Here is a 15,268-nt window from a genome sequence, read left to right as displayed (position 1 = left end):
GAGCCACAAAATTTTTTTTGTTACTTGTTTTGTTATTTTTTATTATTTTTAGCAAACTTCTATTTGAAGTAGAACTTAGCAATAATCATAGAGGAGTCTCAAAAGTGAATAAATTACACTTTTGTGAGTTGGGAGTTGGGAGGGGGGAGACAATGAGTGTATTTTCCTGCTTTAGTTTAGTCTAATGATTTGGAGACTTAACGGTATACAAAAGGATTGTGGAAAATCTAAAGAACATGATGCAATCATCCCTGTTGCTCAAGTGCTGAGCACTGATCTCAATTAAGTACTTAAACTCTGTCCTAAGTGGGAAGGATACATGCAATTTCTCACTGAACAGCATTTCTGTTATCTCCATAGAATACCTGAGATTCTCACGTTTCTTTCTCATGAGTTTATATTGACTTTAAAAAACTAGGACAAGAAAAAGACAAAACCACAGCAAGGGTTTTTTGGGGCCATTAATGTAGTGCCTAGGGACAGAATAAAGTTTCTAGGAGAATATTTCTCAAAGTGGGTGTCACAAAGTACTAGTTCTATAAGATGCCTCAGGACAAAGGGTTTTATGTCATATAAAATTTGAGCAAACTTGAAAAGAAGTCAAGTAGTAAAGAAATCTCTTTACATGTTCACCCGTTGTTTTCGTCTTTATTTTTAAAATACCTATTAAAATTCCGTATTTTTGAGAAAGACTAGAATATGGATAATAGGGTGAGGGGATATGAATGAAACTAATGCAGATTTTATTGCTTGAAATATATTTGGAAGCCTTGCTCATTGCCTCTTTCCGCTTAGCTCAAAAACATTCATCAAAAAAGATACTTTCCCAGAGAGCGGGGCCCTACTTCACAGAAGATACTCATCTATTTATGAGGGCAAAAGCTAATTCTGTTTTAACCATTCTGTATGATTCTTAGCACAATGTCGCAGTACTAGCTTGCAAAACAAATGAATAAATAACCAAAACAAGCAAACAAAAAACAAGCCATTTGTCAGAAACAAATTATTCATAAATGTTGTCTAGAGAAACATTGTGTAAAAATTGTCCAAAAAAGTTGTCTACTCCCTAAAAGCTGTATCCATCAAAAGCATTTTATAGACAAAGGGTGCTATGGTGTCATGATCTGAGGTCAGTTACAGTGGCCTGCAAATTCGCTATCATGGACATTGACCTGCGCCCCAGGTACTGTATTTGAATCACAAACCACAAGTGCCTTTCCCTGATTAATTGCCAAGGTAACTGATTATGTGTATTTCTAGTAGCTTGACTGCTTCCTGGAGAAAGCATGTGGGCTGAAAGATACAAAGGCAGGTCACACACAGCCTTACAGTTGTCCTGCATTGTCTTTCGGATTCTTGAAGGCTTTGTAACCCTCTCAAAGACCGAATTCCTTCTCTGGGCCTGGAGAAAACTCCTCCTGAGGCTGAGAGTGGAAACCAAGACTGCACTAAATTCATGGAGATGAAAGAGCCCTTGAAACCTTTTGGAGACAGCATGTTAAGCTTCCTGCCTTACTAGGTCTTTTACGCTTTTCTTGTGAATTCTTGCAACTGGTTTTTCAGTTAGTGCAGTTTTATTTCACATCTCTGTTTGAAGTGAAATTTCGCATGACCTTGGCCGATCTTCTCTTTGGAAGATAAAAAAGACAATTTCACAAATTGAGACATTAAATATTATTTCTTGTTAAAATGCTTTCCTGAACCACTGGTATATCTTTTATTTAGCTAATATGTAATAATCAAGAGAGCACAGTGTATTATTTTAATAAATCTTTCCAGTAATTTTGCCCTTTTGCCATTTGTAGGTGTTTCCATAATGCACCCAGATTCAATAAAGCAGTGAATGTTTTGTAGTTCTTCTACTATATATCGTAACTGATATATTTGTCTTTAATCACACGTATTATGCCATTGTATTATATTAATGCAACATTATTTGTAATTCCTCTAATACTGTTTTATTTCCCTATTGTTAATCTAAATTAAATGAAACTCTGAAGTGTATTATCCACTTACCATGTGCTTTAAAAATAGTTTTAAATAAATTGTTTTAGAGTTCAGTAGTTTTATTTCATTTTTACTATTACTATATTATCGTAAAGAATACAGGAGCTTTTTTTATTTTTAGAAATAATTTGATCCTGTAATTGTACTTAGTGAAAAAGAATGAAATATTCATGAAGTACAATAAAGTAGGGAATTTCTCTTTTCTACCCAGTCTCTAATATAACTTTTCAACATCCATCCTCTTAGAAAAAGTTATCATTAGCTATTCTAAGGCAATTAAGAAATACCCACTTTCTTCCCATTCTCATATTTATTTACATTTAAAGAATAATTTTTGAAGGTAATTTTGTAGATGAGAAGTTTGTATTCTGTCTACCTGAAGGTCTTTATAGGGTGGGGGAGATCAGATCTGGAGAGTAGGGCTTAGAGGGTGGAATCTCTAATTTCAAATGCTTTTTATATTCTTCATTAGTGTCATCAATATAGTCACTACTATAAGTCAATGTCACTGTCTAGTTACCACCGCCCAACCCATTACCAAAGCAGAAAATCAGATTATGCATTTGGTCACAAAATATTAATGTCGAGTTGCAAAAGTGACAGAATGGTCTGTGTTTGATTTTTCTACAGGCAAGTCTGTTTTACATAAATGGCTTTTTTACAAATTTGAAATGTGAATATATTTTATTTTTTCCCAGTGAGTACACAATACACAATTCTTTGACAATACTATTAACCAATTTTATGCCAATTTCTTTTCTGAGCTAACAACATCAAATGAAACACATTAAGATTTTGGACGCTGTTTGGTGACTTAAACAGACTAGTTAAAAAAAAGTCCATCTATAAAACAAAGTATAAAAAGTCTACCCACGGCCACAAAATCCCTTATCTTGCAACACTTTAAAGTCACAATAAATGCTTTTGAAAATGATGAGATAAGAAAATGATGAGATAAATGGAACTTCACTGAAAAAAGGTATGGGGTTTCATTTGAAGTACACATGATAGAGAAGCCAAAGTAACTTCACCTCTAAGATGATGTGGGAAAACATTGCTTTACACCAATTCTCGTCATGTAACTTTATAAATACAATGTACAGAAGCAGATGTACAAATTAGTGAATGTCATGGTTCTTCATATCTTTAATACTGACACACAATCACTTTCCAGTGGCAAAGATAAACCACAGTTTAGAGCTCATTGGTATTCGTATAATTATGTTGTTGATGGACAGTTGCCTAAATTTGTTGAATAGAAATTTGGAGGTGTTCTATCAGAGCTCGTACAAACTTTCAACTTGAATCCTACTGAAGATATTTTTAAATACCCAGAGCATTCAACTATGACATAGAACACCATTTTACCTGTTTTGTTACTTAGAACAAGCATACTTGCAATGTATTTACTTCCCTTTGTTATAGGACACCTTAGGTGTTCGTCTTGATTTTCCTATATGCTCCCTCGAACTGGATTCAAATCCTGTGAAGAAATCCGTTGTTTTCAAGCCCCTGTACTATCCCACTTTAAATATGGCATGGAAAAGATCTGGAAAGGGGTGGGCCGACTCTGCCTGCATGCTCGGAGGCATACCTGAGTTGGGGTGCTGACTGGCTTTCCCCAGTGGAGACGTGGCATGTTGAGAAGGGAGCTGTGTTGTCTGGGGCTTGACTGCACAGCAGCATGGCCCGTGAGTACAAGGTGAGTTTGCGTTCTCTCCCAACCAGATTTCCTTCTGACAAGTTATGCAGGCCTTATGTAGACCTGAAGAAGAGTGAGCTCAGTGAATTTCTAATCACATTCATTCAATGGGCTACAAAATGAAAAAAATTCCGGGAGGGCTTATACATGTTTGCATTCTTCTAATGACATTCTGACATACTGATTAGAAGCTTTTTACATATAGTAAGTTGACAAAAGCTTTTGATTTTTGGATAGGATTCCTGAATTCATCTGGATAGCCACAGCATTTTGTCTTGCTCTGTATCTGTGTGAGGATGATATGTTGGGTGCAGGATTTTACTAACCAATTTACATATAAAACTAGACTTAACAGGGAATGTTAAGGGAATGTTCTAAAAGAACATTCCAAGTAACTGTAGGGTCTGTACTGACAACACCTAACCAAAACGGTTACGTTTTATACACTGAAAATAATCAGGAAGGTATGATGCTATGTCCTGCGTTATTCCAGAAGTCACTTTTATACCCATACTCTACATTGAAGTCTTGGTTTATTTGTCACATTAGGGATCAACATCTACGTGTAATAAATGTAATGAATTAAAGTTTTACTCTAAAGTGGGTTACAGAGAAGCATAAAGAGGGAACACAAATGAACAAAACTTTGTTTGCTTTTAAATAGAAAGAGGTGAAGTAGGGAACCGCATAAATAAAAATTAAATTCCTCACATCCTACAGTTGTGAATAGTATGTAGTCATTCTTCACAGGAACTTCTCATCTTCCCTAGACAATCTGACCCAGAGAAAGCAAACTGTATTAAAATTCAGGCACTGGTGGTAGAAAGTTGATAAAGCATTTAATAAGTGTGTCTCAGAACGTTTTTTCTCTTCGGGGAAGAAATGAGCTACATGGCACCAAGAAGATGTTGGGGCCCATAAAGAACATTATGTTCCTCCACTCTTGCCTGTGTTGATGCGGTCTCAGGGAACAAAAAGGATAGAGAAAATGAATTATATTATCCCTTTGCTATAACAATATGATATGGAATTGGTGACTGAGCCAATCATGCATGGGAGTATGAATTGTCATTCAAGCAGGTCCCATATTTTAGAAATGATTCTAATCATTACATCGAACATTTTTCAAAATACCAACTACTGAACACATCATAGGAAAAACATGAGAAAGTATAACTAGAAATAGAATTTACAGTTGTGTAGGCAGCACACAGAAAAAATGTCACAAGTGGGAATTGCAGGGAAGGTCTCTTCTACTTGACTGATCGACTCTACGCATACAGGGGCTGACTTATATTTCAAAGTCGGATTCATTTTGACCATATATGACTGACGTTCAGGAATTCCTCGTTCTCAAAGTCGTGGAAACAAATGAGGCAGGACACTGTTATTAATGTCCACTTAATGAGGTTTGGTTTTATTTAAAAAGTGTATAAACATGCATTTTTCTCCTTTTAAATTTTTCTTTTCAACTTACTCATTCAAAATGGGTCAAACATATTTTAGCTGGTAGCCAATTTCTGAGAATGTACCATAAAATGTTTATTCCAATAAATCTACTTACTGTGAACTGAACATACTCTGAGCACTGCTTTGTAAGCACTTACAATTTGGCTATACATTTGTGGCATAAACTTCACTTTTTAACCAAATAAAACACAAAGTTGTCTATAGACTGCATTATTTTTTCAAAGTCATAAATTTAAGTGATGCAGCTCTATCCTCTAGTGTGTACTGTACATGTATTAGAAAGATCAAATGAGATATTGCAATAGAGTTTTTGCATTTGGAAGCAGCCCGAGTATGTCCTAATAATAAATTGCCTCTTTAACTATTTGCTAGATATTCTAGAGTTCATTTTGTTTGTTTCCTTGGGGAACTTCACATTATACTCTGACTTAATGAGTTGGAGAGATTAATTATGGTAATTCAGAAAATGCTTTTATAAAAACTGTAATATAAACACAGCTCTTGTGAAACACCTTAATTTCCTTTTGCTTGTTATAATTCTCAGATGGGTCAATTACAATGACAGGTTAAGTTGATTCTACATATAACCTTGATTTCTTTTCTTTTTCTTTTTTTTTTTTAGCAAGCTTAGTACATCTTTGCTACCTGCATATTGTAATGCCTATTTAGCCTTAAGACTTAAATTTCTTTCTTTGACCCCTTCTTTTTGTCAATAGTAAAAGCCACCTTTCTGCTTTTCTTTTTATTGACTCAGTCCCTGATATTCAAAGAAGACTTTGCCAACACCACTGTTCCTTTGCATCTTCCTATTCCTACACCCCAGCTGCAAACCATCTACCGTGATTGGTTCCAACCAGCACATCCAGCCTAGCTTACAGTACAGAAACTCCCTTCACATTCAGTCTTGTTCTTCATGTCACGAGGAGTAGAGATTTGTGCTTATCACCAAAAAAAATTGCAGTGCAAAATTTAAACATAAAAGTTACACAATTAAAAGTTAATATATGGCACCACAGCCTATTAATTCACATATAGTACAAGAGACCAATAAAAACAGACAATAGTATGAACAGATCTAAAAAGAGTGAGCTTGCATAGCAATGCACAAAAGAAATTATATACAGAGGAAAATCCTTTTCTTCCTGGAGGGCGAGTTTGCTTTTCTTTCTTTTTTATATACTCCTGACAAGAAAGAGTTAAGGTGGGTGGTGTAGTTAAGAGAAGAACACAAGTAAAATATCTGTGGGATATGTGTGGCTGTGTGTCTTTACATTGCATTTACAGTTCTTTTAATTGTACATAAATAAAGAAATTGTTCATTGCACTGTTTAGTGTCATCACTTCCATGAGTTCAGACCTGGTGGTCCTTCAGAGCAGCTTTGCATGTCTCCTCTCAGTTACTCTACAAAGAGATGAAAAAATCAGAAATAAGTTTGCGTTGAAATTAAGTAGTCTTTCATCCTGACCAGCACAACAAAAAGCAAGGCGAATAGATAATAAATGAAGAGAACGTCATCAGACAGATTTTGTGAGTGTGTAAAGTTGGGAAATATAGTGATGGGAGGGGAAGAAAGAAACATTGTAAAATCTGGAGATTTAGAATCCACGTAGAGCTATCTCTGCACATCTCCTGTGAGTTTATAGTTGCTCTAAAATAAAAGTCAAAGCAAAACCCAAGTAGTCACGAATCAAATTAAAAATTATAAACATATCTTAATAATCAGATCAGTAATAGACAACAAGAATGCTAAGTCTAGTCAATAAAGAACTTTACAGTTTGCAAGTACTTTTACTTCTCATTATTTCATGGAATCCCCCAGTCTGTGATGTAAGCGTAATAGTAATGCCATGTTTTAGGTCAGGAAGTAGAGAGATTGGGAAGGTAGTTTACTTGCTCTGGGTTGAGAAGACTGGAACCCAGGGCTGCTCCTTCAGCAGTGCTTTTAACATGAATCCAAAAAAGCAGCTGAAAATATTTGACAAGTATAATTCTGACGTTGGATAGCAGAATTGGTAAATTTCATGAAAAAAAATTAACACAAAGAATTCAGTGCTTCTTCCTGTGACATACTGTGACATGCTATCTTTCTCTGTTGCCTGGTATTTTATTTTTATTGATTAGTTATACTATGAATGTTGGCTCTTCATTCAAAAAGAAATTTATTTATAAAATATGTTTTTATAATCAAAGATCAGCTTTACAAGGTCAACTGCCTAAATTTAAAAAATAAATAAATAAATGAAGAGCAACTAGGGAATGAGGAATTCCTGAGGTTCTTTAAAAGGCAAAGTGGACTATGTTTAATTAACTTATAAATATTAAGATTAATTGCCTAAATATAGGCAATTTTTGTATAGGGTAAATCAGACTTGAAGTAGAAGAAATATTCACTTAATAGATGGCTGTAAATAGCAGTGGTCTACATTATGACTGAACCTGCTCAAAATCATAATCGATTTTTTTCTCATAGCAAAGAAAGATTTCTACTATTCTGAAATTTGTTTATAGTCCCAATATTATTGATGAGGTTCAGGACATGCTACCCCAAAATATGACACCTCGGCATACTGAATATCGAAAGCTGAAGAAGTCTGAGAAACCAACAGAGGCAGGAAAGTCACTCTGACCTCCCTCCTCCCCACTGGCTCTTCTTTTCTGAAATGGGTCATAAAACTTCCACATGAAAGTTACCCTCCCTCTACCAGAGGAAGGAAGACATTCTTATTCCCAGGGTCAGAGAGTTATGGGACGAGAAATCTGTGCAAACAAACCTTGTTAAACTAACCTTTATCTTCCTAGTTACTTCTTTACCATTGACTACTCCCCTACCCAAACCTCTCGGTCTCATAAAATCTTCACAAGTTTATGGTTTCTTTGTCTAAAAAATATAAAAGCTTTCTACTCTGGTCACTTCTTTGGGTCTTCATGCTCTTCTGAAATCACCCATGAACATGTAAAAATTCAATAAAATTTGTAGGCTTTTCTCCTGTTAATCTGTCTTTATCAGTTTAACTTTCAGACCCAGGCTGGGACCCTAAGAGGGTAAAGGAAACTTTTTCCTCCCCTACATTATTAACCCACTCTTTGTTCTCAATCACCAGAGCCTTTTAAGTGTCCTAAAGCACTTACATAATTCACCTGTAAACTGTCCTTGACTATTTGAGCCCATATATCCCATGTCAAGAAGGTCGCTGGCATTGCGCTGGTGACTTCCCCTCAACGCCTCGGCTTTCCTTGGTCCAGTGGATCCTTTAGAAGAAGCTGTTCCTGATGAGCTGTGACCTCCTGGAGATGGGAAACTGGGCTTGCTGTAGGGCACCAATGTCTCCTCTGAAAAAGAAACACAAAGTGCTAAGCTGAAGAGCAACAAGGAGGCAAAACAAACTTTTAATATTAAGTTCACGATGGGCTATTTTACCATTTCACTCTTTTTTTAAAATAAAGACTTCTTATTTATTTATTTGACAGAGTGAGACACAGCAAGAGAGGGAACACAAGCAGGGGGGAGTAGGAGAGGGAGAAGCAGGCTTCCCGCGGAGCAGGGAGCCCGATGCGGGGCTGGATCCCAGGACCCTGGGATCATGACCTGAGCTGAAGGCAGACGCTTAACGATTGAGCCACCTGGGTGTCCCCATTTCACTCTTCAGTAAAATTAAAAATAAGAGGTTTAATAAGCCCAGATATTTAAAAAATTTCCATGTGCAGATAACATTTCTTTTTTTTTTTTTTTTAATTTTTTTTATTGTTATGTTAATCCCCATACATTACATCATTAGTTTTAGATATAGTGTTCCATGATTCATTGTTTGTGCATAACACCCATAACATTTCTGATAATAGGATCTGAAACAGGATTAAATTAAAAGAAATTTGGGGATAGGGGCCCTGGGTGGCTCAGTCAGTTAAGTGTCTGCCTTCAGCTCAGGTCATGATTCTGGGGTCCTGGGATTGGGTCCTGGGATGGAGCCCTGTGTTGGGCTTCCCTCTCAGCAGGGAGTCTGCTTCTCCCTCTCTCTCTGCTCCTCCCCCCATTCATGCTCTCCTCTCTCTCTCAAATAAATAAATAAAATCTTAAAAAAAATAAATTTGGGGATAAAAATATGTTATATATCATTTGCAAAATTTAAATTTATTAATAAAAGGGAGTTGCATACAGTGAACCATATTGTTTAACAAAAGCATTTCTGAGTATAATTTCTGGTGTTCAGTGTGGCTCCAATTAAATTTTGCAATTAAGATTGAAGAAACATGGTTTTTGTTTCACTTTATAGCAACATTTTCTCAATTTGGATAAAGAACTATATTAGTTGAAATAAGCTTCCTAAATTTTTGTTGTTTCTGGGGATAGAAACACATTATTTTAAAGATTGTGTATTTCCTTAACAGAAAAAGAGAAATACACATTTTCATAAATAAATAATAATAAATGAAAACATATTTTATGTATCAATTCTCTACAAATAACACAATGTGTATTAAGTACCTAATATTTTGAAACATTTTTTTCTTTCTTTCCTTCTTTCTTCTTCTTTTTCTCTCTACCTCTTCTTTTTTTTTCCTTCTTTTAGGTATGGCCATTATTATTACTGTGATAACTGTTTCTCTCCTTAGATGGTCTTTATGAAGTCTCAAGGATCACATACTTTTTCTCTCACAGCCTGAATGATGTAAGCTTCCTAAATGTTTCACTAAGTCTAGGTATTAAAATTGACATATTTTGGCTCTTGTATATATTACATTTTCTAAAACCTTAAGCACCAAGTTGTGACATCATATAATTTTTGAAAATGCATGGGTAGTGGACATATCTACAAAAGATTGAGTCCAAATTAAAAAATAAACGTGTAAAGAAACTCTCAAATGTTGTTGTGTGTGTGTTTGTGTGTATGTTTTAATACTCAATGAAAGTGAATCCCAATATGAGAAGAAATGTTCCAGAAAATGTATTTCTATAATAGGTCCCAACAGCCACTACCCCTTCCAAAAAAAATCCAACCACAAATGATGACATTTATTTTGGGACAGTTCCAGGAAGCTTGATTTATAAACAAGAATATTTCCCAATGAAGTGTTAACAATCAACTAAATTCAATCAGTTGGAGAAAGTACAGGCCCAGTTTAACCTTTTCTATCCTGAGATATTTGTGTGCATTTATAAGCAACTTTTTATTTCAATGAATTCAATGATTTGACTGAAGTGAGTTCTGCTTTCAAAATGACTAGTTACTTCAGTCAAAATGAAACTGGTTGAAGGCAGGGATTAAATTGACATTAAGATGAAATTTAGAGGTCTTAAAAGTATTTTGATATAAACATTAAAAGGCAAAAAATCAAATTGTCTCCTGAACAATACAGGTGAAGCTTGGAGGTCTCTTGAGCTCAAATACCCCTATGCAGAGGTTAACTTGAGGAACAATCCCCACGGGAATCAGCCTTAAGGTGTGTGTTGGTAAATTCTGCTGAGGAATCCCAACTTTTCAGTGACTCAAGGCAAACTTTTTTCAGATGCTCTTAAACAACTGCCACTTCTAAAATACCTGGTAGGAAAACAAAAGGTAAAAGTCCACACTTTCCTGGGACTGTGCAGAACACACCTGGTCCAACACTTTGTTTGTGTAGGGCTTTCCGTATATCTTCTTGGCGTTCTGTGGAGTTTATCCATTCTTGGGTTTGTCGCTGCCACTCTAGGGACGTTCTAGCTGGACAATCCAATGAGCTCTTTGTGTCTTCTAAGTTGGATGCTGGTGGTGTCTCCAGAGAGCTTCCTTTTCTCTCTGTTGAGTTTTCCACGTTACCAGCATGCTGGCTCGGGCCTATTTGCTGCCTTAAACCCTGACCTGGAGGGGGATCTGGTGGTGGTGGAAGATCTAAAAATTGTGAATAATGTTTAGAATGGACTAAAATTTAATGAAAAAATACAGGTTTTAATTCAAGATGAAGAAAAAAACCCGTGCCATCTTAAAAGTCTCACTCATGCAAAACAAATTTGGGGGGAGGAGGCGGGGGGCAAAGGTCAGTTATTTCTATCTAAAATGCCTATTATTGATCTCTTTGCTATATTTGGATCACAGTGTCTTTGAAACAAAATCGACTGATTTCAACTATTATATGCGGACAGTGTTTTCAATTGCACATTGAGGCTAACGTTCAAGGTATAAAAGGCAATTTATGTGTTCTCCACATTTTCTCCATTGTCCACCCCCACCTCCTCAAAGTAGACATATCGTGACACAAAATGACTAGACACTCTAGCAGCTGTGTTAATGAAAGGCCCCGAGAAGAATAAAGGTTATCCTGCCAATCTCCATCGGAAATGTTGCCCTCAGGAAAATTAAGAACTATATGCCATATTATATGCAACATATGACTGCCTTTACCCATGTATGTGGTACATTTAGCAACAGTCAAAGGGTTAAGCTAACATTTATTAAATGCAATTAACATTCTGCCTGACAACCAATTCTGGCTGTTCGTTTCATGAGTTAGCTAATGAGTTACAACTAATACATTATAATCTTCCAGCGTATTAATTTTAATAAGTAATAACCAATGTTCAGAGTACAGAGAGAATATGCTTCATGGTGCTAGAATAGACAAGTCATCATAAAAATTTGAGATGTAGTAGAATAGATAACTTTGCAAAAAAGCTCTTTAAATTAAATATAAGACATGAAAAAATCAAAAGTTCGAACGTGCAGCTAATTTTTCATTTTCCTTTCATTAGCTGTTTGGATCATGACACCTTTATATTTTGATTGTCTTCAACTGTGATCTTAATCTCTTCTTTCATCTTTCTTTAAGTAGTGTACTAGTCCTATTATGTGATTTATATCATTATACTAGTTCTAAAATTACTTTGTTGAAGATTTTGAAATCTCCTGAACATTCTAAACACTACTACCTTCTAATTTTTCTGGCATACTATTGCAAACTTCTCTGTTCATCCTTAGAATATCAGCGATTACATTAATTGCTCATAAAATCAAATATCATATGCACTACAAATTTATATTATTAATAGGGGCTGTTGCATATAATATTAGTCCATTATTTCCCATATCATTGTTGTATTTGTGCTCTTATTTCTAATAATACTATTTGTGAAATTTAAAAGGAAAAAGCACAAATCTCTTGTGAACAAAAGATAGCTTCCTCAAGGAAGGCTAAGTTGTTCTTTTTAAAGACTTTAAGAAGCTTTATACTCTCTCTTAATGAGAAAAATGATATCGTCCTCCATTGAATTGACAATAATACTCTCCTCTGCATCTGCTTTGGGAGTTCCCATGTTGAAGCAGAATTCCTAGTTCTTATGTATGTCCTCTTGTTAGATTATGAATTACTAATTATTGAAGGGAACAGCATTTCCATCTGGGAGAATAAAGTTGCATTTGGAACATTTCTTCCAAAATGAAGAGCTAATCCACTATTGTGATATCTGTTTGTAGAATAATCCACCAATGAGTTTAGTGTTTCCTTTTATTCAATACTGACTTCCTTTAGTATGTATTATTATAAATGTAAAGTAATTATTTCATTTGCGTGTTTGGACTTAAGACTGCCAGTTGTGGGGAGGAGCAGGAATTATTATATTTGCTTTCAAAATAACATATCTGGTCATTGATTTTTATTCTCCATCAAAGCAGCTTCATTTTTAAAATGGCCAAAATGGCATCTGCTTATGCTAGCCAAAATTCTGATTACTATTTAATTTAACCTGAAATTATATGGCTACATAATTAAGTAATATACTTGGAGTTTTTATATTCTAAGAAGAAAGAACATGGCATGCACATTGAAATAAACAAATTGGGAAAAAGATGGATTAAGACTGACTGCAGCAAAAATAAAAGTATGTAATCAAATATGTTTACTTAAATTTATTATTCATTTCCATGTTAATTCATTTCAAATAAATCAATTCACTAAAGAGTCTCTTACTGGCCTACTGAGGATTTCTTATTGTCAGGCACACAACAGTCCAATGAAATATGTGCCATTATTATCCTCTTTTTCAGGTTAAAAAAAAAAAGGCAAAAAGAAATCAAATATCTACAGCTGGGATCTCCCCTTCTGTGAGCTCCAGACTCACGTGACTAAATCCATACTGAGGAGTTCAACTTAGATGTTTAGAAAGTATCTAAAATTTCACATATCAAAACTGAGTTCTGGACCTTCCTGTACAAGATATGCTTCTTCTGTAGTGTTCATCATCTCAATTAGCAGCAATTGCATTCTACAAGTTGACCAAGACTTTGGAGTAATCTTTGACTTCCTTGCCTTACAGCCTGTGTTAATTTCATGAACAAATCTTGTGGGCTCTGCCAAGCTATAGCCAGAATTCAATCTTTCTCATTGCTTCCACTGATTCTAACCTCGGGAGGAACCTCTAACATCTCTTCCCTATATGACTTCTACAACCTCTTATGCGGTTTCTGTGCTTCCGCACAGAAGCACATTTAGTCTATCTTGACATAACAGCTAGAGTGTTTTTTCTAAAAATAGAAGCATAAGTAAGATCATGTTACTCCTTCGCCTTAAACACACACACACACACACACACACACACACACAAACACCTGTTCGATGGTTTCCCATTCAAAGTAAGAGCCAATGTCCTTACAGAAGCTTAAGATCCTACAAACACTGGCCCTCACTGACTTGTCTAACTTCATATTCTATTTTGTTGCTCTCTCTGCCTCAGTCACACTGCTTCTCTTACTTTTCAGCAAATAAGCTTCAGGCTTCCACTTGCTGTCCTCATGCCCTGGAATGACCTTTCCTTGATATCAGCATTGCTCTTTTCCTTTTAATCTTCCAGCCTTCTCTACTGTCATCTACTTGGTCAAGCTTTCCCTGAGACTTTATTTAAAAAAGACCTCCCCCTCTTTATCCCCGGTATTTCTCGACTTCCTTCCTATGTTTTTTTCTCCATGACACTTACCACCGTCTTATATACTTTTATTTTCCCTTATATAATTATGTTGTTCTTTATCTTCCCTCAATAGAATGTAAGCTCCAAAAAGCAGGGAATTTTGCCTGTTGGTTTCCAGCCTATCATTTGGCACGGGAATGAACAGATTAATGAATAAAGGAATTTGCTTAATGGTACAGGCTAGTTTGTAGCAGAGCTAGTTTGTGGCCAAGCTAATTTGTGGAAGAGGAAAGAGTCCCTTCTCTAACCAGGACATTAGGAATGAGGGGAGAACAGACTGGAAGGCAATGATCTCAGGAAAAAAGGTTGATGGACAGAAAACTACTTTCTCTGCTTTCTTTCTTCAGCATTTGTCAATATATTTGTTTTAAAGGGTATTCTTTAGCTTATGCAAATGGAATAGAAGATTTCAATTGAGCAATGCCTGCTTAGAAGAGTCTTTATTCAAGGGAGAAGAAGAATCCTCGATGTGTGTGTTGGGGTTTGCCTTGCCTTTGAGACAGAGACTGATGTTTTTCACCATTCCCAGTTCCTCTTACTAGACACAAGAAAATATTATTTTCCCACTCTAGTCAGGAGTCTGATGTCATGTGCCAGTGCTCTTGTCAAGGAAATGAGAAGTGACATATGCCACTTGCAGGCCTGACCATAGAACCTCCCAAGTGATCACCCAGATTTTGTCTTCCCCTCACTCAGAAGCCATAAATGTCTCACTTTAAAAATAATGGTATCCCAGTATTGGAGAAGCATACATCCTTACATTACTACTTAGAGGAGAGCGACCTGACCTTTATAAATTACTGTGTCCATGAGAAACAAGCTTGCTGTACTAAGCGACTGTTTGGTATAGCAGCTGCCAGTAATTAGCCTGATTAATTTACTCACCAAATATAATTCTAAAATGTATAAAGCAAAAGTTTTAGTATAAAAATGTCTATACACTAAGTGCTACTAAACAGCAGCCTTCCCTAGAAGCACAGTTTGATTTTACATACAAATATTATAAAATTAATACTGATGCATGGATTCATACCATATAAATCTATGGCACATACATTTACTATAAAATAACAACATCCTTAAAGATAATCTATAGAGTGCCATCCATAATAAATGTCCTCCTGTCATAACTAGAACATCGTTGAATCATAAACTT

The 15,268-nt window shown here is 35.6% G+C and overlaps 1 protein-coding gene across 18 annotated transcripts in view; it reads right to left on the bottom strand.

The window, feature by feature from the left end:
• Positions 1-2,676: 2,676 nt before the first annotated feature.
• Positions 2,677-15,268, bottom strand: part of ROBO2 (roundabout guidance receptor 2) — a 1,625,768-nt gene continuing 1,613,176 nt past the window's right edge. For 10 of the 18 annotated variants that reach the window (XM_032407350.1, XM_032407349.1, XM_032407345.1 and 7 more), the window contains 3 exons: positions 10,775-11,047; positions 8,310-8,510; positions 2,677-6,581 (listed from right to left, as the gene is read on the bottom strand). In XM_032407350.1, coding sequence (XP_032263241.1) covers positions 6,580-6,581; positions 8,310-8,510; positions 10,775-11,047 — 476 coding nt within the window. In that variant the 3' untranslated portion in view covers positions 2,677-6,579. The remainder of the gene's footprint in view (positions 6,582-8,309; positions 8,511-10,774; positions 11,048-15,268) is intronic. The other 8 variants (XM_032407357.1, XM_032407359.1, XM_032407361.1 and 5 more) reach the window with 3 other exon arrangements.

Source organism: Phoca vitulina, unplaced genomic scaffold, assembly GCF_004348235.1.
Source record: "Phoca vitulina isolate PV1807 unplaced genomic scaffold, GSC_HSeal_1.0 scaffold8, whole genome shotgun sequence".
NCBI classification, from domain to species: Eukaryota; Metazoa; Chordata; class Mammalia; order Carnivora; family Phocidae; genus Phoca; species Phoca vitulina.
Note: the sequence above shows the minus strand (reverse complement) of the source record. Positions and strands in the feature narration are given on the sequence as shown.